Consider the following 27,387-nt stretch of genomic DNA (forward strand, 5'->3'; position numbering starts at 1 on the left):
GGTGACAAATTGTACATTTTTTTCTTTTATTTCCTAGGGTAGTTGCTAGGATTTTTTTTTTTAAACACCATTTTATATGCCAGGAATTCTAAAGTCAAATATACATAAATCATTAGGTTGTGAACAAAAGCATCTAGGAATCTTTAGCTGGAAGAAGGTCAGAGGTCAAGCACAGTCATCTCTGTGCAGGGACCCTTCTCCGGCACCCTGGACACAGGGTCCTTCGTGAGGGGATTATTCTGCTGGGTCACCTGGCTGCTTGCTCTGGTTGTTGGGCACCTGGAGTCTGATGCTTTGTGTGAGTGGGGGCCAGGTTTTTAAGCTCTCTGTTTCTTCATCTGAAATGGTGACTGTTAATAGTACTTCCTCATAGAATTGTTATGACTGTTAGCTCAGTCAGTATGTGTAAAACCCTTGGACAGTCCTGGCAAGAGCTGAGGGCCCAGTCACTGCGAGTTGATAATGCTGCCTCTGTGGGGAGGTGCAAGTCAGGCCAACTGGTTGGAGCTCAGACTCTGCCAATACCCAGCCCTGTGAACATGACAGTTCAGTTGCTTGCTATTTTCTGAGCTTGAATTTCTGTATCTGTCACTGTGAAGGAGTCCGCAGTGTGTACGTGCAGTAGTACGCTGTCAGTAAAATGCCAAGAGATGTAAAGGGTTATGGAGAGAATTCATGCAAGATGCCCAATACGGAGTAGGCATGCATTAAACCATCATGATTCGTCCCATTTTCTACTTAGTTGAAGAGGCCAAAAAAGAAAGTTATGTTTGCTTTGCCTTAAGAGACAGGATAGTCCTGTTCCTGTCACACTAGTGCTTAATAGATATTGGAGTATTTTACTCAGAGGAGAGTAAGAGGTGAAATTGAAGAGTAATGCACGTTTGGAGCGTCTAAGAACCAAAGAAAAGACACAAAAGATTTTTGCAAACCTACAGATTAAAAGCCTTGAATGTGTGAGATTCTCTGATGTGTAGAAACTCAGGATTTCTGGGAATGTTTCTCTTCAGTGATAGCAAAACTGCACTGATTCATATGAGCCAAAAAATAAAGAAGAAGAAGAAGAAGAAAAAGCCAAATCAGAGTATTTTTAAGGAAATTCAGACTTTTTCAAGTATTAGAGGACCACCCCTCCCCCTTCCTGGAGAATCTCTAATTATCTGAAGGAGCCATTGTCAGGTGTCTTTTCTGCAGATAAAGGGGTGCCTAGCCAGGGCGAACAGCCTCTTCCCCACCATCAACTGCAGACTCTCCAGACCAGCAAGTCATGAGCCCCCAGAAGCGGGCTCTCCAGAATCCTCTGATGTCACAGGCATGATCCCTGATCCACGCACCTCTAAAAGGAGCCAGTCCCAGGCAAAGACACCCCTATGAAATGAACGCTTTACCTTGAATGATTCTTTGATTATAGATTAATGAGATGGTGACTAATGGCAGCTCTGAAGTTGCCTGTTTTAATGAATAGATAGGAATTATTTTTAATTAGTGCTTCAGTTGTCTATATGTAAATGATGCTTTCTGATGTGCTTAAAGGCCTTTTGAAAACAGTTGATTTGTTTTTTTAGATTTTATTTATTTATTTGTTAGAGTGAGCGAGAGAGAGTGAGCAAAGGTACAAGCAGGGGGAGCTGCAGGCAGAGGGAGAAGCAGGCTCCCTGCTGAGCAAGGAGCCTGATGCGGGACTTGATCCCAGGACCCTGGGATCATGACCTGAGCCGAAGGCAGACGCTTAACGACTGAGCCACCCAGGCGTCCCAACAGTTGATTTTCTTAATTCTGTTAAGCATTGCCTAAGTGCTCTTGTTGGCAATGGTATTTGTGTTCTCTATATGAGAAACCTTTCTCCGAGTAGAGATCATTTCCAGCCTTTGTGGAAGAGTCCAGTTTTAGTGGAGATCATCTTGACGAGGGCATTTACTATATTTAGAATAAATTGCAGGGCAGTGGGTCTGCCTAGCCCCAGGTGAGTCTACCAATGCCAGAGCAAGAAGCCATTATCATGTATTTCAGAGCTGCTCCCTCACTCAACCCTCTGCCCACCTCAAAGATACACAAGTGTGCCCTTCAGTTTCCCTGGCCGCAAGGGTGGGGGGTGGGCAGGATACCTGCCAAACCTTGGCAAACCCCCCTGAGCAGGGCAATAGGCCGTTGGCCTCTTACAGTCAGGTAGCTGTTACCTGGGCGACAGCACACATTCTGTGACAAGATGATGCCAAAATTTGGCATTTTAGGATTAACAGATACGAGTTAGTTAGAATCAGTCCCATACTCAAAAGTGTTTTCTCTCCCAGATCCTTGAAATTACTCTCTGGAAAGTAACCATTGGTTCCAAAAGTCTGACATTGTCTGTTGGATAAATATATTTTTACGATTTCTTTAAATATGATACTTTGAGTCCCCCCCCCCCCCCCCGGTTTCTTTAAAAAGAAAAATCATCTAAGAATCAGTTTTCAACCAAAAATTCTTTTAGGGTTTTCTTTTTTTAGTCTGTATCCCAGAATAGTAGTTTCAGAGTTGCCGACTGCAAAAGGACCTATGCGTTGTGTATGCTGCCGAAAGCTATTTCCAAGCACACACTAAATGGTTTTAGAAAACTAGTACGTGGAGTAACTCACGTGGTTTCGTGTGTAGCAGGAAAAACCACCTTACCTCGGTATTGCAGAAGCTGTCAGGTCTTCTGATCATAAGCAGTAATTGTCTTGGACTTGAGAGCTGACAGGAAAAAATTATGTGGGACATGGTACCGTTCAAGAAGGCAAATGGTTCTTTTAGCAACATGGTTCGCTTTCACCTTTACACAGCAGTTAAGAGAGTAATGGCTCCCCCTGAACTGTAGGAATGTGTCCGTGAACTTGGATAAACCCCTTAGGAAGTAGCGCACACTTCTGTCGGTACAGTTGATCAGTCACCACGTGTGCATTGAGTTCCTTTTGCCTGGTGCTGGCCTCGGAGTTGCATAAAATACCGGGGTAGTAGGTGTCAGCATCACGTCCTTCAAGAAGTCATTTGTTCCATCCTGGGAAGCAACAAGCGGAGCCGTGAGGGAATAGTCAAGGTAACAGGGCTGTCTCGGTAAATTGTCATTCAACACGTAGTGCCTTTCAGCCTATGCAGATGGTTCTACAGTTTCCCTATGACTTGCTGCAGACTTGTCAGGGCTACAGTCAATAGGTAACCTTTATTCGTTCAAAACATATGTAACCATCCACTACCGAAATGACTTTGTGTAGAATGCGGCACCATTCTAGAACGAATAATTTTTTTAGATCACTCTTGGAAGTTCAGAAAAGGATGGCTATGTCTAAGTGCCTCATTCCTATTTGGATTCTTATGGGGGAGGTTCTGCATGGCATTTGGTCTTTTCTGTGTTTGACTACATCACGTTTTCTATTTTAGACTCGGCTTGTGGAGCCAAAATTGTATGAGTTCATCCTAAGCCCTGCTGTGTTTTCTAGGCTTCCTAACCCTGTGTATTTCCTGCGTCGTGATTTATTAACACAACGACTTAGGTAATTTAGCTTAATTGTGGAGCAAGAGATTTAGAACTAAGATTTCCCGATGGCTAATGTTTTGGTTTCGCTAATTTGATTTTGTGCTGCCTTCAGCTCACAGGTTCTCTTAACTGCCCTGGGACACGAGTCTTTACACCATCAGATGGCTCTGGACACAGTGACACCTTCTTTGGGTTTAACACCTACATTTCATTATCTTTTAATTGAGTTCTCGGTCATGTCAGTGGAAAAGAAAATAATGGATGATTAATGCTTCTGTGTGAATGAGGACTATATAATGAATATGACTTACTTTAAAATTTCTTCTGCAGTAAAATATTGTGCTAGTTGACAGCAAACTGAGGTTAAAGAGACTTTAATTAAAAGTTACAAAAGCTCACCCTAGCCCAGAGCACTATCACATGCAAATCTAAGAATACCTAGTGGACAAAAAAACCCTAAAATTGTTCAATAGCACCCCCTAGCATATATAATTTTAGGCTATAAGACTAGGAAGCAAATTCTATTTGTCATTTCGTCCCTAAAAAGTATAGGTTTTTAAATATATCTGGTTATATTGGCACATTCTTCACATTATTCCTGAATTGAATGTCTGAAGGTAACTATAAACAGAGGATAGCGTGATCTAGTAGAATAATTTCTTTTTTTTTTTTTAAGGTTTTTATTTACTTATTTGACACAGAGAGGCACAGCGAGAGAAGGAACACAAGCAGCAGGGTTGGGAGAGGGAGAAGCAGACTTCTGCCGAGCAGGAAGCCCCATGCGGGGCTCGATCCCAGGATCCTGGGATCATGACCTGAGCCGAAGGCAGACACTTAACGACTGAGCCACCCAGGTGCCCAGTAGAATAATTCCTTGTGCAAAGATTTTCAAGATGATTTTACTTTAAATCTGGCTGTCTTCTATTCATTGTCTCTGCTTTGGTTGGCTGATTTAAGGAGATTTGGGGTTTGTTTGTTGTTTTTGGAGTAAGTCATCTAGGAAAGAGAAAAAGGCAGAGCTGGGGGAGGTTCCTAAAGTAGATCATGGAAATCCACAAGGTAGGTGTAGTATATTTAACTCTTTGGTGAGTGTTAAGAACACAACCCCTGGAGCCAGACTCTGTTCTGGGCTTTGTGATCTTGGGTGGGCTCCTTAAGCAGTCTGTAACTTCCGTTTCTTCCTGTGTTAAAATGCGTGAATGGTAATAGGTACCTGTCTTACGGAGCCGTTGCAGGGAAGACACACAAAGCACTTGAGCAGCTTAGCACATAACGAATGATTAGTGACGATCGATAGCTGTTATTTCACTGTGGATGCTTGGATGTGGTCGTGATCTACAGCTTGGATTCTAATACCAGAAAGACCTGAGTTCAAACCCTCTGGGAGACCCTGGGCAAGTTGCTGAAACTCGATTTTCTCACCACTAAATGGGGATGATTTTAACAATTGCATACAGTTATAGAATTTAACGGTGTATGCAGAATTCCTAGATTAGACTAAGTAGGGGCTTCTGGCTGGCTTAGTCAGTCAAGCAGGCAACTCTTGATCTCGGGGTCATGAGTTCAAGCCCTATGTTGGCCATGGAGCCTACTTAAAAAAAAGAAAAATAGATTAGGTGCCACAGGTAGATAGAACATAGCTGTTACTCTTCATTTCCTTCTGAAATGCCAATAAAACAACAGTGAAGGCACTCTACAAATAATAGTAATCCTCTATGACTAACAGAAGACAGCAATATCAACATTCTATAAGGTGGAAAGCAGGGAGTGGAAACCGACTTAGCAAACCCAAGAAAGCCAGTTACACTGTAGAATGCACGAGAGGCTCAGGAATTGCTCACACTAGATATCTCTGGAGATGGAGGTGAAAGTGGGGCTAACAGGAGGATTCATTGAAACCCAGTTCTGCTTTTTCATTCCTTGGAGCCAGGCACTATTAAGGGCAGGGACACCCCAAAGTGAAATCAGGGTTTTTAAGTAAAAGTCTGCATTCTGAATGCTGACCTCCTTAGTTGTCTTACCCCCTCTGGCTCCCTAGATGCTGGCAAGGAAGTTTAGACCCTCCAAGACATGATGAGATGCCTTCTCTGGCCCAAGTAAATAGACCCAAGTATACTGCCCTTGGACATTCTGTAACTAAAAAGCCCATCACATCCCTGAATCCCACGGTCCACCTGCCTAGCCTGTGTGCACGAAGCTTCCAGTCAGTGGTCTAGTGTTCCATGCTTACCTGGGACAGAGAGCCAGGGACCCCAGACCAACGTCTCCTGAGGGTGGATCATTGTGTGGTGTATACAGTGGGGCATATTACAGGTTTTTTTAACGTCTGCCACTAACAGTATGGCCTTCAGTCAAGTCCTTAATCTCTCTAGGTAGTAGTCACTACTGATGTAAAAGAGAGGGGATAGATTAGACCTTTTTGTTTGTTTGTTTGTTTGTTTGTTTTTAGACTAGACCACCATCTTTAAAGGTGCCTTCCTTTTTCTCAAACACCCCAAGACATCAGGACAAGTCTCTGAGGCCGACCTGGTTACTTTTCAGAAGTGTATGTACATATGACTACTAACAATAAATATATTATTAGTAATAGATAATATATCATGAAGATAAATAATAATATCTAAGAATTATTTGAATATCTACCATGTATTCCAGATGCTTGCATTATCTTCTTTAACCTCACTTCTGGGATACTAGTGCTTTATGAGAGACATTCTTTTATCCCCATTTTGCAGAGAAGCTAACTGAGGCTCCCGAGGATTTATGTGTAAAATTTACAGACAGAAGTGGCAGAGTCTGGGTTTTGAAGATCTGGCCACCTCCAGAGAACCAGTTCTCTAGATCTCACCATGCATCTCTTTTTTGAACTCTGTTGGGTCCTTCCCCAGTGAGAGCATTATACTCATTTGAGGTCCCTTGGCTGCTTTCGGTTTTAGTCTGGCTTTACTGCCTACCACTGGAGAGTTACGTTTTTTCCCCTGTAACGCGGATTGGCATTGGAGTCATAAACGAACCGAGCCCTGTATTCCTCTCACAGATCGCTTGCTCTGAATTCTCAGAGTCCCCATTTAAAAGGTTCTACATGTGTGACATTACACTGTTCAAATTCCTGCACATCTAAACTTGAACAGGATGTGTTGTGTTTGCCTGTGCCACCAAGCCTGCAGATCACTTTTGTTCAGTGGATTATGCGACACACCAGCTGTCCTTTGAGTTTGCCAGGCTCTATAAACTAATAAGTGACTATTGTAACAGGTCTTTATACATAAATCTTTTTTCTGCTTAATGTCAATTTTGGAGTATATAAAAATAAGGAGAGAACAAATAGATTTGATGAAGCATCAAGAAAATCTTTTAAAAGAAGCCTGGGGGAGGCTGGAGGTGAGAACTCCCTCTCACTTCTGCTGTGCATTTTTTTAAAATTGGGTGAAATGGACATAACATAAAATTTACTACTTGAGGGGAGCCTGGGTGGCTCAGTCATTAAGCATCTGCCTTCAGCTCAGGTCATGATCCCAGGGTTCTGGGATCGAGCCCCGCATCGGGCTCCCTGCTCAGCAGGAAGCCTGCTTCTGCCTCTCTCACTCCCCTTGCTTGTGTTCCTTCTCTCACTGTCTCTCTCTGTCCAATAAATAAATAAAATCTTTTTTTAAAAAAATGTACTACTTGAACCATTTTTAAGTGTCAGTTCAGTGGCATTAAATACATTCACATTTTTGCACAAACATCACCAGCATCCATCTCCAGAACTTTTCTCATCTTGCAGAACTGAAACTCTGCAGCCATTGAACACTAACTCCCAATTCTCCACCCCACTACCCCCAACCACTGGCAATGACCAACTTTCTGTCTCCATGAACTTGACTACTATAGGTTTTGTAGAAAATCTTACCTGACACGATCAGTGCTATAATTAAGAGAGGAACAGTTGTCATGTATTACTGTTACTACCCAGATGGTTTATGGCAAATATATTTCAGAGGTTTTTCGAGTGAAATGACATATGTTAAGCTCTTTCTCTTTCTTTGAAATAAGTTAAAACCTAAAACCTATTTTTTTACAAAAACATCCTGAGGTTCTTATAATTCAGCTTTTAAAAAATGATGGTGCCATGTGCTTGGACAGATGTGATTCCTTGCTCTTTTCTCGCATGGGACCCCAAACGCAATTTTAGTGAAGACCACAATAGAAGCTCTATTCCTTCTTCCCTTTGGTGCCCCCACCCTCGTGCCCCAGCTCCAAAGTTCATTCCTAAAAACCACCTGTCCAACATCATACTCTTGAGTGGGACTGATGTTGCTGAATAGTATAGCAGTCAAGTAAAGGTAGGACAAATGTTCGTTTGTTCTTTCCTCAAACTTTTACTGAGTGCCTCCCACTGTCACATACTGCCTACAAAGGTAGATCAGACACTCTCGCTGTCTCTAAGGGGCTTCCATTCCGTTAGGTTGAATCATTTAAAACAATCTCTGGTAAGAAGAGAGAAAGAGAGAGGTGGATAAACAGATAAGCCTAGGTGCCAATCCAAGAACAGTGAGGGGGAAGTTGGTTCCACACAGGTAGCTGAGGATGTCAGTCGTCATGGTGGCTTTTGCGGGGGGGGAGGGTGCCTTTCTTCACAAGGCTGATAAAGTGTTCCATCCTACCTTGACTTCCTTCTGCAGCTCCTTAGGTTCTAGTCTCTGGATGGATTTGGGGCTGTTTGAATAAAGAAGCAGGGGAGCTTTGGACAAGAAAGCAGCACTAGCCGTTGCCCCTTGTCTCTCATCTCCCTCCGCAGTGGTCATTAAATGGAAGCATGAGAATTTTGTGGAGCGGGGTTGAAAGTCCTATGGTACACAAATTAGCTGAAATCTCTCATTTGCCTCACATTTTGTTGGAAGCTGAACTTTATTCTTCTCTGGAAGGTTAAGCAAGCAAAGAGACAAACAAAAAACAACTCTAATTCAATTCTAGATTACAATGTCCTTTCAAAGAAAATCCCTAAATAGACACCTGCCTGATTTGGAGGAGAAATAATAGAACTTCCTACAAGACATGATTATGAATCTAGTCGCGGCCACGTGGTGCTTTTTTGGAGACTGGGACCCAGGACGACAGAACAGTGAGCTGGGGATGGAAAAGGATCCCATGTCATCCGTTCAGGAAGAAGTCACTATGCTGTGGAGAGGACATGACATAGCAATTTGTCCTAGGAGCTGAGCCTATGGAAGTCAAGAATTTAGGATCCCTTAACCCAGTTTTTTAAAATCAACACAATGACACATCAGCCTGGTCCATTTAAAGCATTCCATTGGACTGTAGTTTCCTCTTGACCATATATAAAGGGTATTTATTTAAGGAAAAAGCTGTCAATTATGTAAGGTCACCTTACTTTGGTCATGAACACCTGTCTCAAGTCTAGAACAAGGACTCAGGTAGAGATGGCAAACAAATCTAAAACCAGTCGTATATGATTTTATAGAGACAGTGCTGGTAAACGAGCTCTCTGGGGGGAGAAAAAGGTTTGATTTATACAGTTTGCCAATTTCCGCAGTCTAATTACTCCCACAAAGGCAAATTTCAAACTACCAACCGTTGGCTAACAAAATTCCTGAATATTTAACAACTGACTCTCCTAGTAAAGGCCAGCTCCAGCATACCACTACTATAGGTGGTAGAAATATCTTTTCTTAAAAACTTAAATTTGAGTGGTTACCAGAGGTGGGAGGGTGGAAGGTGTACAACGTGGGTAAAGGGAGTCAAACAGGACAGACTTGCAGTTATACAATAAATAAGGTATGGGGATGTAAAGTACAGTATGGTGACCGTGGTTAATTTGAAACTTGTTAGGAGAGTAGACCTCAACAGTTCTCATCACAAGAAAAGAAAATTTGTAGCTATGTTTGGTGATAGATGTTAACTAGACTTACTGTGGTGATCATCTTGCAATATATACAAATATTGGATCATTATGTTGTACCCCTGAAAAGTATTTTAATGTGATATGTCGATTCTACCTCAATTTTTAAAAATGTAATTTGAATGCCTTTGAGAGAAACAGTCACTGATGGCTGTCCTTATGAGTTATACCTGGTGCCCCTGCTCCCTATTGCTTACTCAAGGTGCATCAGCTAGTCCCATTACTCGCCTGGCCTTGAGTTGCTTTGGTCTGGGAGGTACAGATGCTGTGTTTCACCAATGGCTGTGGGGTTCTTGCCTTTGTCTTTGAAACTGGGTCCCTCCTAGGCTTCTCATTTCATCTTCTGGTATTGAAACACAAAGCAGGTGTTAAAAATCATGTGGACTGCTCTTACTCTCACCCTCTTTAATTTATATAAATTTGGCTGTTTTAAGAATGCACAATATTGGGGCGCCTGGGTGGCTTAGTCGGTTGAGTGTCTGCCTTCCGGCTCAGGTCATGATCCCAGGGTCCTGGGATCAAGTCCCACATCCCTCTGAGCAGGGAGCCTGCTTCTCCCTCTCCCTCTGCCCCTCCCCCTGCCCATGCTCTCTCTCCCTCTCTCTCTAAAAGAAAAAAAAAAAAAGAATGCACAATATTTATCAAAAGAGATGCCAGTGCATAGTCCCTGTCCCCCTTTGGCCAATAACTCTCTGACCTTGGGCAACTTAGAAAATGTCTCAGAGGCTCTGTATCCTTAATGGTTTCCTTAATGTTCTCTGTGAATGCTTGCCTCATACAGTTGCTGTGAGGATCAAATAATAATAAGTTAGAATAATAACAGTAACAGTAATTGCTGACATCTGTTGGGCTCTTACCACACGGCAGGGCCTGTGCATGGCCCTTGGTCTGTGCTAACATAATTAATGCCCGCAGGCCCTGGTGTGGAGTCTGGAACCTGTCCGGGGTGTTGTCAGTGATAGCTGTTATGTTTACTGTTGTTAACTGTTTCTGCAATTATAAGAACCATGGTGATAAAGAATCAAAAGCTATGTTTCTCTATTGTCAGATTATCATGGGAGCGTCAGTGACGTACATACCTAATGGCCTCATGTAAGAAACAAATTAAACACGATTATATGTGTACTTGAGGAGTTTATCTTCTGGAACAAGGACTCTGAGAGAGAAGAGGGACATAGACAAGCTCATCAGCATACGTACAAGTTGTTCCGTGTTGTTTCACCAGCCTCGGAATGTTTTCTACCAAATGACCATTGGACAACAGATGGGGCCCTCAACATTTGTGAGATTTCATTTCAGTATTCCCCTTGAGAAATGGAATAAAGTCTCTAATATTTCTATTAAGTTTCATCAGGAAACCTTGGATGGTGGTAAAAGATACCCTTTCAATCATATTCACATGAGAAGTTTTCACTGTGTTGTGGTATTTGCCAGAATATAAGCAGGATTTTTTTTTTTCCGGAGTCCTTGAGAAAAGTGGATGCCACCTTCTATATGAACCACGTGGTACAGGGCACTCTTGTTATTTTGAACACAAAGTTTAAGGGAAACATTTGCCTAAAACACCAGCTTCAGTTAGTGAACACTTTAGGTGCTTACAGAGAGGGGCCTGCTGATAGAATCATTTTTGTTTCTGGGAAAAAAAACACCATTCTAATTTAGTAATACTTCTGTGCGTCATCATAACAGCCTTTTTAACAGTTAACGTTGAAAGAATAATGCAGTAAGTGGTGCACAACGTGGAGATCACCACACTAACCTGGGTATTTATGGCTTGGAATTAAATGTCCAAGACAGCAACATACAAAAATTCAAATGGCATTGTATTTCCTCAAGTCAGAAGTGAAGATAATACGCCTTGGAAACATTAGAAACTCAAAAAAGTGGGTGACTGATGGTGAAAAATACTGATTCCGGATGCACCTGGGACGTTTAAATTGTTTGACAAAATGTGAGTGTGGAAAAAGTAATATTTCTGAATTCATATAATTTTGTACACAATATGTGGTTTTAAATATTTGTGTAGCTGAATTTAATATTTATCGTAAGTCCATCGCCTGAAGGTTTCCTACATTCCTGAAGGATGGATTATATATTTAAGCTTGCCAGGACACGTTTCTGAGGATCTTGTCTTTAGAGGAATGGGGATCATCTCACATTTAGGCCCGTGTGGTTCATCAGAGCTTTTATTTATTTATTTTTTTTGTAAGTAAACTACAGTTTATTCCTTTTTTAAAAATTTTTATTGTTATGTTAATCACCATACATTACATCATTAGTTTTTGATGTAGTGTTCCATGTTCATTGTTTGTGCATAACACCCAGTGCTCCATGCAGAATGTGCCCTCTTTAATACCCATCACCAGGCTAACCCATCCCCCCACCCCCCTCCCCTCTAGAACCCTCAGTTTGTTTTTCAGAGTCCATTGTCTCTCATGGTTTGTCTCATCAGAGCTTTTAGACATGTGGTCTAACATATTTTTCTCTCCAAGCCAGCTCCACCCTCCCCCCCATCCCCTGCCCTTTTACTCAGGTAGGGAAAGACTCACTTAAGGTGAGAGGCAAAGAAGGGAAAAAGCTGTCTGCGAAGACTTATTTGCCTGGTAGGACCTAGAGTGAGAAGAATGGAGAAAATGGGATCAAACATTCAGAAACCACTTTACACAAGGCAGACTTAGTAAACTAAGGCCTATCGTACCACTAATAAGCCCCTCATTGGAAAGTCTCATAAAAGATCCTCAGAGAGATGAGAAATGACAGCGGCAGAGAACACAGATCATTGGTTCTTAGATTCCCCCAGCTTGATTTCAGGCTGCCGAAGGGGCCCAAGCCGATCACTGTCCCACGTTGGCAGTAAGTGCTCGGCTCAGAAGTCTTATGGGAGGGTACACCGGCTGTGAAGGCAGATGTGGAAAAAGATGAGTATGGGAGCTTTTCTAGAAAGGAGGTAAGCAAATAAAGACACTCCTGGTTAAACACAACCCATTAAAGCATTTCAGGATCATTTCTGTTTGCAAAGTTTAGAATGAAGATATTTCTAGCAGCCCATTTCCCCGAAAGGAGGTGGGGGGGAGGGTTGGGGAAAAATAGTGCTTACCTTTTATTACCTAAGTACCATATTTCAATTTTTAAAGAGCTTTTTCAACCCAAATGCTAGTTACAACCAACTAGCCTTTTCCTAGCCTTGGGCTAAAAGTTACATCAATAATGGAACAACGCCACATTTGATTATTGACTGTGTATAGAAATCTAGTGACTGACTCCACATTGTAAAAGAATCTTGCCGTGACAGGATTGACACTTGTATTAGCTAGAAAGCCTGGGGGCACTGTTAAAACATCGACTTCCCTTCATTTACACCGACTTCTGTTGGGAGAGGTGGCAAAGGGTACAGAAGAAAATGTATGGGGAGGGAGCTAAATTTAGAAATAGCCAGGACTAATCCTAGAAGTTACGGAGAAATAATCAAAGAAAAAAGAAATCCGTTCTTTTTCACCAGTCAAAACTTAGAACTCCCGTATGTGAAAACATAAAAGGATTTTTTTAAACACAATTTTTAAAAAGAGAAACCCATGCAACGGAGAATGTATGTTTTGTAAATATGTCCAGTAATAGAAAAAAAAAAAACTTTTTTTCAGGCAGAGAGCTCACAGGCAGAATAAAAGATGTGGTTTCCTGCCAAGTTGGCACTGGACGGATGGAAGGCAAGCTAATCGGTGTTTCCCTGAGATTCTTGAAAATGGCCCTAACAGGGAAGACTTCCTTGCCTGTTGAGTGACAGGGTTATAAGGATTGACTCAGGCATTGCCACAGGGTCCTGGAAAAAATGAAATCAGGGTGATTAGCAAAGGAGTGAGGGAGCGTTTTTTGACCACCTGGATGCAGTCAGGCCTGAACTCAGATCCACTCTTGTGAGGTAAACCAGTAAGTCCCAGGCCTTCAGACAGGTGGTCTCTCCATCTACAGCACCCTCACCTGCCTCTCTCTTCCGTGAATGTTGGTTGGGCTCCACGTGGAGAGACTATGTGATAAGTAAAGGCTATGGTCTCAAAAATAGTTGCATTTTAATGTATCCATTCAGAAAGACTACATTTTCTCCTATATTTCTTCTGACTGTTCAGGCCATCTAGGTATAGGCCCTGAAGCTTACGTTTCTTTCCCTTCAGGAAAAATGCACCTCTGCCCAGCCCTGTTTCTGCTTAATAGCCATGTCACCTTTCCTTTGCTTGCCCAGAAAGACCTTCACTTGGAGTCGACCCACCCATTACACATACGTAGCAAGGAAGAAAAAGCAATTTTTTGAAATCCATATTTCACCCTTTTAATCAGTAACCCTGAAGTTCCTTTATTTCTCCGTTTGGCCACGACCATTTCCTGTTGTCAGCTCAGCCAAAAAACTGGCTGTCATGCTTGACTAAACCTTGCCCTCTTCCACCTCCCCTGTACATTCAGATGACCTCAGATTTTATCAGTGCTTTTACTTCTATAAGTATATATATATATATATATATATATATATATATAAATGCTATGTTTATATATATTTATTTTATTTATAGATATTTAAATTTAAATGATAGTAAGTGCTAATATTTAGTATTTGGGTTTTTTTTCTCTGACATTTGTCATTGATCCACGAAGGTGGGGCTCTCCTTTGTCTTTTTCTTGTTTCCCTCAAAGGAAAGCAAGGCGCGCAGCATACAGTGAGCACTCGGTAATTTTCGTTACAACTGTCAAATTTGTTTCCTCATCCTTATTTCCGGGGCAACTATCTTATCAACACAAGCTATCATTTGTGATGGACTCCCTGTCCCACAGGTAACCCAGTGAAGGAGGTATGACTTCCGTCCCGGTTTCCCAGCTAAGGGAACTGAAGCGTACAGGTTATATAATATGCTCAAGGTCACACAAGTAGAAAGTGGAGGGGTCATGTGACTCCAGAGGCTATACTCTTATCCTCTATGCTCTGCCCATCTGGTCTTAGTTAGCTTTCATAGACTCTGCTGATTTACTGGCATGGCTTCCTGACGGGCTCTCTGCTCCCATCTCTGAAACATTTTGCCAGAAGGTTCATAAACTTCTTTAGTGTTTCCTCCTTGTTGCAAAGGAAAACCCAGTATCCAAGCATGAGCCCTCCACCCCTGCCCACCTCACCACGTCATCTCTCATATGCCCTCCTGGCACTTCATGCTCTCCCTGGCTCTCCCAGGCCCTGTGGTTCCAAGTACTGTCATATTCTCTCCTCTCCCTGACAGGGTATACATTCTTCCACCTTCCAGACCCACCCCTGGCTGGTTTGCTTTCCAGGAAGCTTCCCTGACCTCCTCCTCTGAGTTAAGTGTCATCTCAAGTGCTTCCACCACGCATACTTCTATCATTTCCAAATATCATTTCACTTTCCGATTTTGTAGTGGGTGAGGATCATATCGCTAACTCTCTAGCACAGTCCGGCACACAAGGGCCATTAAACAGGGATTTAGTGAAGAATGGGCCATTAGGTTTCTCTGTTGTGGTTTTCCACAAGTACTTGTCAATCCTTGTTTCTGTCCCTGCGTAACTTTTCATTGTGAGCCACAGACCTGGTTTGTCCTGATAGGACTGAGCTTTGCAGATGTGAGATGGCAAGTTCTTCATTAAGAAAAGGTAGAATGAAGACTAACCCCCCCCCCCCAAGATGTCCACATCCTAATTCCTGGAACCTGTCAATATGGTACCTTACATGGGACTTTGCAGATGTGATTACATTAAGGGTCTTGACATAGAGAGATTATCCTGGATTATCCAGGGGGCCCAGTAGAATCAGAAGGATCCTTCTAAGAGGAATGCAGGAGGATCAGAGTTAGAAAAAGAAGATATAAGGTTGGAAGCAGAGGTCAAAGAAGAGAGATACTAAGCTCTGACTTTGAAAATGGAAAAAAGGAGCCTTGAGCAAAGGTAGTCAGTCTCTAGAAGCTAGAAAAGTCAAGGAAACAGATTGTCTCCTAGAGCCTCTGGAAGGAAGACTGCCCTACAGACCAGTTTTAGACTTCTGACCTCCAAATTTGTGTTCTAAAAATCCGTAAGTCTGTGATAATTTGTTAAGCGGCAGTAGGAAGCCAATATAGATTTGTTACCTTGAAATATAATAGTGCTGTAATAAACACCTATAAATGTGGAGTGCCTTTGGAATTGGGAAGTGGATAGAGATCGGGAGAATTCTGAGAAGCATGGTAGAGATAGCCTAGATTGCCTTGAGCAGTTAGTAGAAAACATGGATATTAAAGACTCTGTTAGGGGCACCTGGGTGGCTCAGTTGGTTAAGCGTCTGCCTTTGGCTCGGATCATGATCCCAGGATTCTGGGATCAAGCCCCATGTAGGACTCTCTGCTCAGCCAGGAGCCTGCTTCTCCCTCTCCCTCTGCCTGCAGCTGCCCCTGTTTGTGCTCTCTCTCTCAAATAAATAAAATCTTTAAAGACTTTGCTGGTAAGGGCTCAGAAGAAGGTGAAGAGCATCGTGAAGAAAACCTATATCATCTTACGGAATATAAGTCGTCACAAACACACTGTTGGTAAAAATATGGACATGAAAGTTACCATTGGCAAGTTTCCAGTTAGAAACTGGAGGAAAGGTGACACTTGTAATATGGTGGGTGGTTTCCAGTTAGAAACTGGAGGAAAGGTGACACTTGTAATATGGTGGCCAAACGCATAGCAAATCATGTCCTACAAGGATGTGGAAAGCAGAACTTGTAAGCAATGAACTTGACCATTTAGCTGAGAAGATTTCTTAGCAAAGTGTTAGTCACCACCTAGTTTCTTCTTGCTGCTGATAGTAAAATGTGAGAGCAAAGAGATAAATTGAAGGAAGAATTGTTCATCAAAAAGGAGCCAGGACTTGTGGATTTGGGAAATTCTTATCCTGTCCGGATTGCAAAAGATGCTAAAACTAGGAGATTTGCTATCTGGAACACATGCTCTGGAGAGAAGGCCAAGGGTGTGGCTGAACAATCTTTTGCTAATCCCTGGAAAAAATTAAAAGGTCAGAGTATTCGGTCCCACGAAGACTCTGAATAGATGAGGCATGTATTCCCTCAACCGTCTCAGCAGAAGCCAGAAACAGAGGTGGGATTATCTAGGGAATTTCTGTGAAAGAGCCTCCTTGGTAATGGAGCGAAGCCCCATGACGTACACAGGAGGCCCCTGGCGTTCTTGAGGAGGTTGTACCCAGCAGAAAGACTGCCAGTTTGAACCGAAAGGGACAGCAAGAGGGTGAAATGAAAGAAAGGTGTCATGCTCCCAAACTTCTGCAGGCAGGAAACGAGCTGATAAAAGAGCTCAGCTCCAAATATGTTGGGGCAAAAGGAAGAACGACCACAAGGCTGGAGCCACAGGTCCAGAGAGCAGAGTCTTAATCCACAGAGGATTATTACCAGACCTTGAAAGCTCATGGAGTTTGCCTGGTTGGATTTTGAAATTGCTTGGAACAAGCAACTCTTTTGTTTTTTTTTCCTTCCATTTCTCCCTGTTTGACTAGGACCCCACCATTGTATTTTGTGAACAAGCAGGTCACTTGATTTCTAGTTCCACACGTTCATGGATGGAGAGCAATTCTGCCCTAGGATGGATTAGACCCAGAACCTCATCTGTATCTAATTTAGATTATTTAGGTAATGAAATTTAGGGACTTTTGAGCTGATGAGATTTGGCTACTTCTTGAGACTTGGGTTGATGCTGTAATGGGTTGAGATTTTGGGGTACCTTGAAGTGAACCTGTTTTCCATGTGAGAGAGGTCTGAATCTTTAGTATGAATCCAGGGGGAACACTGTCGTAGGCCAAATAAAGCCTGCCCCCAGAGAGGTCCACATCCTAAACCATGGAACCTATAAATACGGCACCCCATGGGAAAAGGGACTTTACAGATGTGATTAAATCAAGGATCTTGACATGGAGAGATTTTCTTGAATTATTTGAGCAGACCCAATATAATCGCAAGGATCCTTTCAGGAGGCAGGTAGGAGAATCAGAGTTAGAAAAAGAAGATGTAAGGACAGAGCAGAGGTCAGGAGAGAAGATGCTACAGTACTGCTTTGAAGATGGACCATGAGCCCGCGAGTGTAGGTGCCGTGTAGAAGCCGAGAACGTCAAGGAAACGGATTCTCTCCTAGAGCCTCCAGACGGAGGCAGCCCTACAACTTGTTTTCAGACTTCTGACCTCCAGAAGCGTTAGATAATAGATGTGTGTGGTTTTAAGCCCCCACGTGTGTGTTGACTTGCAACAGGAGCAATAGGAAGCTGACATGGCAGATTTTCTCGGCACTGACAAATGTGGAATTAAAAAAGAGTTGTGGGTGTGCCCAGCGAGTTCAGGAAGGCTGGAGTCTGATTTTTTGGCTGACTTATACAGCACAATGAGTGTGAGAAAAACAGTCGTGCCTGTAAGCAAAACTGGATCGTTTAACTTTTTTGTTTTCAGCTTTGACATTGGCAGTTTCCTCAACTTAGTGAGGAAAACCTGTTGAGATTTTGGTTCCGCACAGGGAAAGTTTAGCAATTCTGCGTAAATGATGACTTTTTATTTGTTAAAATATTAAAGACATGATGAGCGATGCATTTCTTCATTCTAATATTTTATTAACTTTGATCAAATATACTTTGATTTTTCTGGCTATGTTTTTACCCACCAGAAAAATCTGTGACAAAGCGTGTTTATTTTGTGCTAAAGAGCTCTTAAATGCAGTCTTTTGGGGACCACAGTCCATTGATAGTTGAACTCTTAAAATCTTTGATCTCGTTATTATGGATAACAATGAATGTGATTGGCATTTCTATGTGTTTTGTTATATTTGATGGTTGGAGAGAAGTGAGAAATGGAAAATTCAGGAAGTGTGTGAGCATGGGTGTAGGTGTGGATGTAGGTGCAGTTTTCTGGGGTATAAACCACAGATTTTGCCTCTGTTCCCTTTTCATGTTATCCAGGTGGCATTTAGCCTGATTTACTAATGCTTATCCACTACAGTCAGCTAACCAAGTAGTTTCAGCTTTTTTTTGAAGTCTAAACTCAAATTTTAGCCCAATTTAAACTTTCAGTATTTAAGTTTCTTCCATATTTCTGTGACTTACACATAATTTAGTTCAAATAAGATACTTGACACAGTTTGACATCAGATTATTCAGAAAAAAAAAAGATATCTATGATTAATGTTAGGTGGTTCTGTGATCAAGAAAACATACTTTTTTTAAAAAAAATGAGCATCGTGGTGGTCATTAGGGCTATTCATAAATATTCCAGTTCTGTTCTTTCCAAGCACATAGTAGGATTATACTTTCTCCATTCTGCCAAATTTACATGTAGTTCTCTGATTTGCTTTGGCCAAGTAAACATGAGCACTTAACTTTTGCTCTGCTCTAGTCTTCTCTCCTCTGCCGTGATGATTATGACAGCATGGGCCAACATGGGGCCTCCATTAGCCTGAGTCCCTGAGGGATTAGGATGAGCAAAGCCCCGCTGCTAGCCAGTGCTAGACATACAGCATGTGCAAGACATAAACTTGGATTTTATTGAACCACCAATAGTGGGTATTGTTTTTTACGGTAGTGTGATCCCCCCTGTTCAAAGTGATGAAGCGTCTTGGGCAAAAACTGAATACGGTTCTTCCAGATTAGTTCGTTGTCTGGGTGTGTATATAATACTTCTTTGAAAAACTCAGACAGCATCTTGTGGAAAACATCCTCAACTTAAAATTCTCCATGTAATTTGACAACATTATATGGAGCTTTCTACTTTTAATTACTGACATACCGGCATAGTGACTTAAGGACTTTGTTTTAGATTTGTTGGTACACAACTAAATCTGTTCCAAGAAATTTCTTATAACTCTGTTTACTTTTTAAAGATTATCTTAAATGTTTACAATCTACCTCGAGAAACAACTGTACAAAATATATCAGGTCTTTAAAACTGGGGCACCTGGGTGGCTCAGTTGGTTAAGAGACTACCTTCTGCTCAGGTCATGATCCTGGAGTTCCAGGATCGAGTCCCGCATCGGGCTCCCTGCTCAGCGGGGATTCTGCTTCTCCCTCTGACCCTCTTCCCTCTCATGTGCTCTCTCTCTCTCTCTCTCATTCTAGCTCTCAAATAAATAAATAAATAAAATCTTTAAAAAAAAAAACTGATTTGCCCCACTTAACATTTGCTTGATATAAAATTAGGTAAATTTTAATTTATAGAAAAAGAATTTCCATAAAGCTGATACTTTCCATGCCAACTTCATCACTACTAAATTCTAACAAAATACTAATAATTCTAATAATCTCCCTGGACAGGTAATTATAAATGGAAGTGTTGAGTTCATGAAACTATGAAGATATAGGTCGATCGAAGTCAACAGTTTCATCTGGTAGCTTGGGCCTTGCTACTTGTTAATATGCAGAAATTCTGGTAGAGTGAATGTGTCACCATTGTTCAGAAGACAGAATCTAAAATTCCTTTATATTTGAAGGGAGCAGTATCCTATCCCATGTTAATGCCACATGAGAAATCCCATATAAAACATCAAATAAGGTTTTTTTTAAGATTTTTTTTATTTATTTGAAAGAGAGAGAGCGAGCGAGAGCACACGAGCAGTGGGGAAGGGCAGAGGGAGAAGGAGAAGCAGGCTCGATTCTAGGACCCTGGGATCACGACCCGAGCTGAAGGCAGACGGTTAACGGACTGAGCCACCCAGGCACCCCGAGGTCGTTTTCTTAGAGAGTACATTCTATGGGTTACTCCCTCAAAGTTGGAATGATTACTCATGTATTTTATAGCTGATGTCTTCCTGTTTTAAAGATGTGTGTACCCCCCAATCTCCTAATTGTAGTTAAATTATTTACCTTTCTAGTTTTCATGTATTTTCTGAAATGCAGTGGTTCAAATGTACACACACACACACACACACACACACACACACACACGAGTCTGTGTGTAGAGGGGACACTTTGCGAATTAATATTTAGTACTTTTGTGTCTTTTCTCTGCGTAGCTCCCTCACTGGCAGTCCCAGAGGCTAGTAATCCAACCCCCACTACTTTTCTCTAGGCCTCCAGCTTCCTGCATCCATCTGGCCCCTGGGATTTCTTTATAAGACTGAACTTCCTCCTGTTGGGCCCAGAAAAAGAAATTGAGATTCCTCCCCACATTTCCAACCCAAAAACAGCTCAGTGAGCCTCGCAGGGCTACAGCTACTTAGATCTGCTCAGACTCAGTGGGACAACACAGGCAAAAAGAACTGACGGATGAAAAGAAGTTCCATCCCTTGTCAACGGGGTGGGGTGCTTTCTGCCATTTTCCGGAACACATTGTGTGGCTCCCTTAAGAATTAAGGAGGGGTGGGGCAGCTGGCTGGCTCAGTCGGTGGAGCGTGCTGCTCTTGATTTCGGGTTGTGAGTTAGGGCCCCACACTGGGTGTAGAGATTACATAAAAATACAGTCTTCCAAAAAAAAAAGAATTAAGGAGGGGAAGTTTGGGGGAATTTTGTACAGAAGCTATCAGTTTCTCTCAGGGTTCTGACTTTCCCTTTGGAAGATGCCACCCAGGGACAGGGGAGCAGCCCCATAAACAGAGTTGGTTTGACAGTCTCCATCCAGCCTCAGAGAAACTAGGAGAATGGTAAGTTTACTCTAGACACTGACAAGTGTTGCTCTGTTCATAAAGAGAGAGAATTATTCCAAGCAAAGGAGAAAGTTGTTTGATTTGCTGTTTAAACCTGTCACTACCTGGCTTTAGTTTGCAAATATTTTTAAGAAATGGATGTTTTTTCCAACTGATAGAGCCCCTAAGTATAAAACAGGTTAAAGGGGTTGCTGCTCTGGTGGGCCTCCCTGTTGACCCCGAGGGCAGCTCTGCAGAACCCCAGGGGAATCCTAAGCACAAAGGTATTTATTCTCTGAAATAGAAATTCTCAAACTTTTTTGTCACCTCGGACTCTTATTTAATATGCAGATTCCTTGGGGCACCTGGGTGGCTCAGTCAGTTAAGCATCTGACTCCTGATCTCAGCTCAGGTCTGGATCTCAGGGTCATGAGTTCAAGCCCTGCGTTGGGCTCCACACTGGGTGTGGAGCCTACTTATAAAATAAAATAATAATAAAATAAATAAAATAAAATAAAATAAAATAAAATAATAAAAAATAAAATACAGATTCCTGGGCCTTGATCCCAGAGACTCATACTCAGGAAAGCTTGTGTAGGGCCTGGGAATCTGTATTTTAACAAGCACCCCCAAGGATTCTGATACCAAAATGAATGGATCATGAGAAACACTGCTCTACAAACTCCTTGCTGGGGGCCTATTCAGTGGGTTCGTCTTAGTTCCCCTTGGTTCCAGTTTATTTTAAGTACTAGTTTATAAGTGTCAAATACCAATAAAATCAGTTTTTCTGCCAAGAAAAATGATATCTTAGTTACTGCTTCCATCATCTCCCGAATTCTCTTGTTCCTATTTCTGGAGCACCCCAGACGTGGCCTGACTCTTGGCTCTCTGTTGGGTCTCCTCCATCTCAGGTTCCCAGCAACCTTGTCCTGTCAGCCCTTCTGGTTTTCTTTATTTGATTGTTTCTTTGCCTTTTTTTTTTTTTAAGCAGATCTCTGTAAACCTCCCCTTCCCCAACAAACAAACCCAGAAAAGAAGTTAAGTGATGTTTATAAGCAAATATAAAGCTGACTTCTTGATGCAAGTATAGCTAACTGGTAAGCATGTAAATGCTCTCCCGTAGCAAGGTATTCTGAGGGATGCAAAGAACAAATCCAAATAAGTCATGGTTTTAAAAATAAATGAAGCCCACAATGAGATACCACTTGAATGGCAATAATCGAAAAGATACTATCAAGAGTTGGCAGGGATGTGGAGAAACTGGAACCATCATGCATCCCAAGTGATAATGTAAAATGGTGCAGCCACTTTGGAAAACAGTTTGGTGATATCTTAAATAATTAAATATACACTTAGCATATAATCTAGCAATACCATTTCTAGGAACCTGCCCAAGAGAAATGACAGTATATGTTTGCACAAAACTTATATGTGAATGTTCATTGCAGCATTATTCACAATATCCTCAAACTTAAAACAACCCAAATGTCCATCAAGTAGTGAATGTACAAACAATATACAGTATATCCACACAGTGGAATATTATTTAGCAATTAAAATAAGTGAAATACTGAAAGATGCTACGATATAGATTAATCTCAGAAACATTATGCTAAAGAAAAATGCCAGACACCAAAGGCTATATGTGATAAGATTCCATTTCTATGAATCTATAAAAGGCAAATTTGTAGAGACAGAAAGCATATTTGTGGTTGCCTGGGGCTACAGAGGAGAGCAGAGAAGAACTGCAAATGGGTTTGAGGAAACTTTTTAAGATGATAGAACTGTTCAAAAACTGGATTGAGTGATAATTGTACAGTCGTATAAATTTACTAAAATCACTTAATCATACCTTTATAATGGAATTTTATGGAATGTAAATTTTACCTCAATATGGTGGTTAAATATTTTTTTAAATAAGGCATATAGCACATTAAATAATTGATAGTTCTTTTCTCTGCAAAGGAAATAAGGACACTAGTCAAAGTATGGCCTGCAGACCTGGGGTCCCCAAAACAGTCTCAGGATGCCCTCAAGCTCATTTTCCTAACAATACTAAGAAGCAGTTTGCCCTTTTTGCTGTGTTGACATTTGCATTGATGGTGCAAAAGCAATGGTAGTTGAAACTGCTGGTGCCTTAGCACAAAATCAAGGCAGTGGCCCCCAATCTTATAGTCATTGTATTCACCTGCACCATGCGCTTACAGTGGAAGAATACATTCCATTTTCACTTAAGAATCTCCTTGATGAAGCAGTAAATTTTATTTAATTTTATTAAGTCTTGTGCCTTGGGTGCAGAGCTTTTTAATAGTCTATGCGATAATATGGGAAAGAGGCATACATAAGGCATTTCTTCTGCACACTCGGGTAAGATGGTTATTTGAAGGAAAAGTACTTGTTCAGTTGATGGAGTTGCAGGCTGAACTCATGGTTGTTTTTATGGAACACCATCTCTACTTTAGAGAAAAAAATGCCTGACATATATTATGAATATTCAGGCTTGGGTATTTTGCAAACATTGTCTCAAGAATGAATGAAGAGAGGGGCGCCTGGGTGGCTCATTTGTTAAGCATCTGCCTTCAGCTCGGGTCATGATCCTAGGGTCCTGGGATCGAGCCCCGCATTGGGCTCCCTGCTCAGCGGGAAGCCTGCTTCTCCCTCTCCCACTCCCCCTGCTTGGGTTCCCTCTCTCGCTGTGTCTCTCTCTGTCAAATAAATAAAATCTTAAAAAAAAAAATGAATGAATGAATGAAGAGAACCTGTCACTTCAAAGAAAACAATTGGCAGTATGTGTTGCCAGTCATAAAATTCAAACGTTAAACCAAAATTAGAATTTTGGAAAATTTTATACCACCATGAGCTTGACAGCTTCTGTCAAGATTTTCCTAATGAGATTGATGGTGAATTTTAACAAATGTGATTTTTTTTTTCATATTGTACAAGGAAATGTGTCAAAATTTGTATAATATGGGCAAAGGGGTCTTGATACTAAAGCGTTTGAGAACTGCTGGCCTAGTGGCTAATAGCAAGGACTCTGGGGCCATTCTGCTTCGGTCGAAATCCCACCACTATCACTTATGACCTGTATGGTCTCAAATAAATACTTCACCTCTCAATGCCTCAGCTTTCTCATCTATACAAAGGGAAAAAAATGGTACCTATCTCAGAGAGGTATTGTGGACATAAGAATGAGTTAATAGGGCGCCTGGGTGGCTCAGTCGTTAAGCGTCTGCCCTCCGCTCAGGTCATGATCCCAGGGTCCTGGGAACGATTCCCACTTCGGGCTCCCTGCTCGGCAGGAAGCCTGCTTCTCCCTCTCCCACTCCCCCTGCTTGTGTTCCTGCTCTCTCTCTGTCTGTTAAATAAATAAATAAAATCTTAAAAAAAAAAATGAATGAGTTAATATATGTAAATATTTGTGAATATTAAAATGAGTTACTATATGGAAATCACTTAGAATAATGCCCGACCTATATAGTAAGTGATCATTGATATTAAGATCTTGGTGAGTGGTAATTTGTAAAAACAAATACATCATACATACATAATCAGAAGAAATCTCTCTGTAATTATATATACTTTCTTTTTTCTTTTTTTATAACTGGGAAATCTGAAGGCGACATTTCCTCCAGTGCCTCTGCGGAAGCTTTGGTCCTCCCGCTTCCTGGCAGGGCGCACTTGTGCGCATGCGCAAAGGGATGGCTTGTTCCGGACCGGAGTTTCCCCGCCCATCCATTGAGCCCTGTTATTTGGGGTTTCCTTCTCTCCCTAGCAACCACACAATGTGTTTTTAAGGAAGATGCAGAGAGGCAATGTCATTGTGAAGGGTACCGTTTAATACATTGACTATAAGCAGAATACAATTGTGTATCGTTTACAGTCATAGAATTAGAGGCCTCGTTCCTGCCTCAGCAATGTTTACAATTACAGTGTCTCAAAAAATAAATAAATAACAAAATGACAGTGTATCATTTAGGCTCAGCGTTTGGGAAATTATGTGAATAGGGAAAAAGTGTAGGGCTCTGTCCTGTGTCCATTTTCGGTGCTTAATCCAAGCAGACAGGAAGTTTAAGGGGGAAAAATGACTAACTTGGAACCTACCTTTGCAGTCCTTCAGAGAGACTACATTAGAGCTATTTTTATCTCTCACTGTTAAAAAGAAGTTCATCATTTGTTGACCTTGTTCATTCGTGCTACCAGTATACGATGCGTAACTCACATGAAGTGCCAGGCGGGCCCCACCGAGGCTGGGAGTCCCCACTGGTAAAGCCTAGCCCTCCTGGAGCTGCTTTGTGAAAGCTAAGGTAGTTCATCTGTTGTTCCCTGGCTGTGTCAGCAGAAGGAACAGTATATATTTTATGCCTTTTAAAGGTGTATGAAAATACTCTTCAGTTTAGTGTGGGGCAGAGAAGGTAAGTTAGACCACAAAAGAATCATAAGGATTGTTTCTTTTCCTGGAAGATCACAAACAAAACTTACCCTGTATTTTGGAGTCCTGATGTTATACAGATAAGCTCACATTTAATGGTGAATGGAAACAACCACAGCGTGCAAATCATTGGAGTTTCACTGATTTAAATGGCTTCTGCTGTCCTGAGAGAAATAGGAACTCTCAAAAGAGTTCATTTGGGGACCATCTGCTTTATGCACCATCCCACATCACTCTGCATGTGGTAAGAGCAGTGGGTTGGCCCACAGGAGTCTTTATTCCTTGCCCTCACCTGGGTCTTTATCGCTACACGTCAGGTTCCTTGAGTGGATATAGTCGCCTGTTATAAATAGGTTTAGAATAGTCTGTCCTTTCATTTCGGGGATGTGTTGTCCGAACAAATTATAAAGCATCCTAATATTTTTTAAAGATAACGTTGTATAAATATAGAGCATACTATTATTGAGATAGTATACCTACTGATATACTTGCATTTTTTAAAAAGATTTTATTTATTTATTTATTTGAGAGAGAGAGAGCACAAGCATCAGGGGTGGGGAGGCAGAGGGAGAAGCAGATTCCCCACTGAGCAAGAAGCGTGACATGGGGCTCGATCCCAGGACCCTGAGATCATGACTTGAGCCAAAGGCAGACACTTAACCGATTTAGCTACCCAAGTGTCCCAATATACTTGCATTTTAAGATTTAAGAATGTTTCTTTCCTGTGAGGCTGGTAAACTGGGGATAAGAAATCAGATCAGACTAAAAGCCAGAGAAGCATTTCTTGAATATAAGTTAGTATTGAATGTTATTAATTCAATTGAATTCAATCGCAGTATTTGCTATGGGTGGAATAAATTAGTTATTGTTAATCATGTTCTTGTCTCTGTCACTGCGAGGGCCTCATGCAAACTTCGTGTCTCAATAACCGCAGTTATCTTTTATAAACAAAATGTACTGCATTTAACAGTTAACCTTAGCACATAAACAACGTCTGTAATTACACTACTGTTGTTCTTTGGCACTAGAATCTTCTGTTCTTTGATTCTCTTACTATTTTTTCCTAAAAACACCTAAACGTCAAATATTAGTTGCACATAATTTTTTAAAAATACTTATAACTGTTATAAAGCTAACTTCTCTTTTCATGACAGTGTTCCCCGTTAAAATGCTTGGGCAGTTTTACCTTACAGTATGACCTCTTTGCAGGATTTTTTGCCCTTGTGAAGTGGTCAGCTGTGGAGGGTCTCAAACAAATCTAACATTTCCATGATGACAGTTCATGCCACTGCTTAATTGCTGATTCTCACCTTGTCTGTTACATGTGTGTTTTATGTTTTTCAGGAAAAAAGTGCCAGTTCAAACGTAAGACTTAAAACTAATAAAGAGATTCCAGGATTAGTCCATCAACCCAGAGCAAAGTAAGTTCTAGTTCCTATTTTCCTTATGTTGTTTTTAAAGCTAATAATGTTTTCAGAGTGAGCTCAGTTTTGCCTGCCAGCTAACCAAGATGTATTGTAAAGCTTCAGTGAATTGAGACAGTGTGGTTTGGTCTAATGGAACAGCATAGAGAGTCCCAAAACAGACCCATAATAAATGACAGAACTGACATTTCAGATCAGTTAGAAGAAAATAAAGGGGAATATCTTTATGACTGTGGGGTAGGGAAGAATTTTGAGTAAGTCACAAAAGATGCAGATCTTAAGAAAAATGATTCATTAATATGACTGCATTAAAATTAAGAAATTCCATTTATCAAAATTTACTGTAGGGGAGTAAAAGGAAATGGTGGAATATATCTACATTGCATATAATGGACAATAGTTGGGTTTCCAGGATATGTAAAGTAATTCTATAAATCAGTAAGTACAAAACAGAGAGCTCATAGAAAAAGAGGCTAAAGATGCGAACAACCATTTCACTACAGAGGAAACTTGAAGAGCTAATAATGTC

The 27,387-nt window shown here is 41.3% G+C and overlaps 1 protein-coding gene across 1 annotated transcript in view; it reads left to right on the forward strand.

The window, feature by feature from the left end:
* CUNH1orf21 (chromosome unknown C1orf21 homolog) overlaps positions 1–27,387 on the forward strand; it is a 221,529-nt gene that overhangs the window by 167,816 nt on the left and 26,326 nt on the right. The window contains exon 4 of the mRNA XM_028121568.2: positions 26,779–26,855. Coding sequence (XP_027977369.1) covers positions 26,779–26,855 — 77 coding nt within the window. The remainder of the gene's footprint in view (positions 1–26,778; positions 26,856–27,387) is intronic.

Source organism: Eumetopias jubatus, unplaced genomic scaffold, assembly GCF_037043125.1.
Source record: "Eumetopias jubatus isolate StellerSeaLion01/CBP00866 unplaced genomic scaffold, mEumJub1_p1.0 scaffold_12, whole genome shotgun sequence".
NCBI lineage: Eukaryota > Metazoa > Chordata > Mammalia > Carnivora > Otariidae > Eumetopias > Eumetopias jubatus.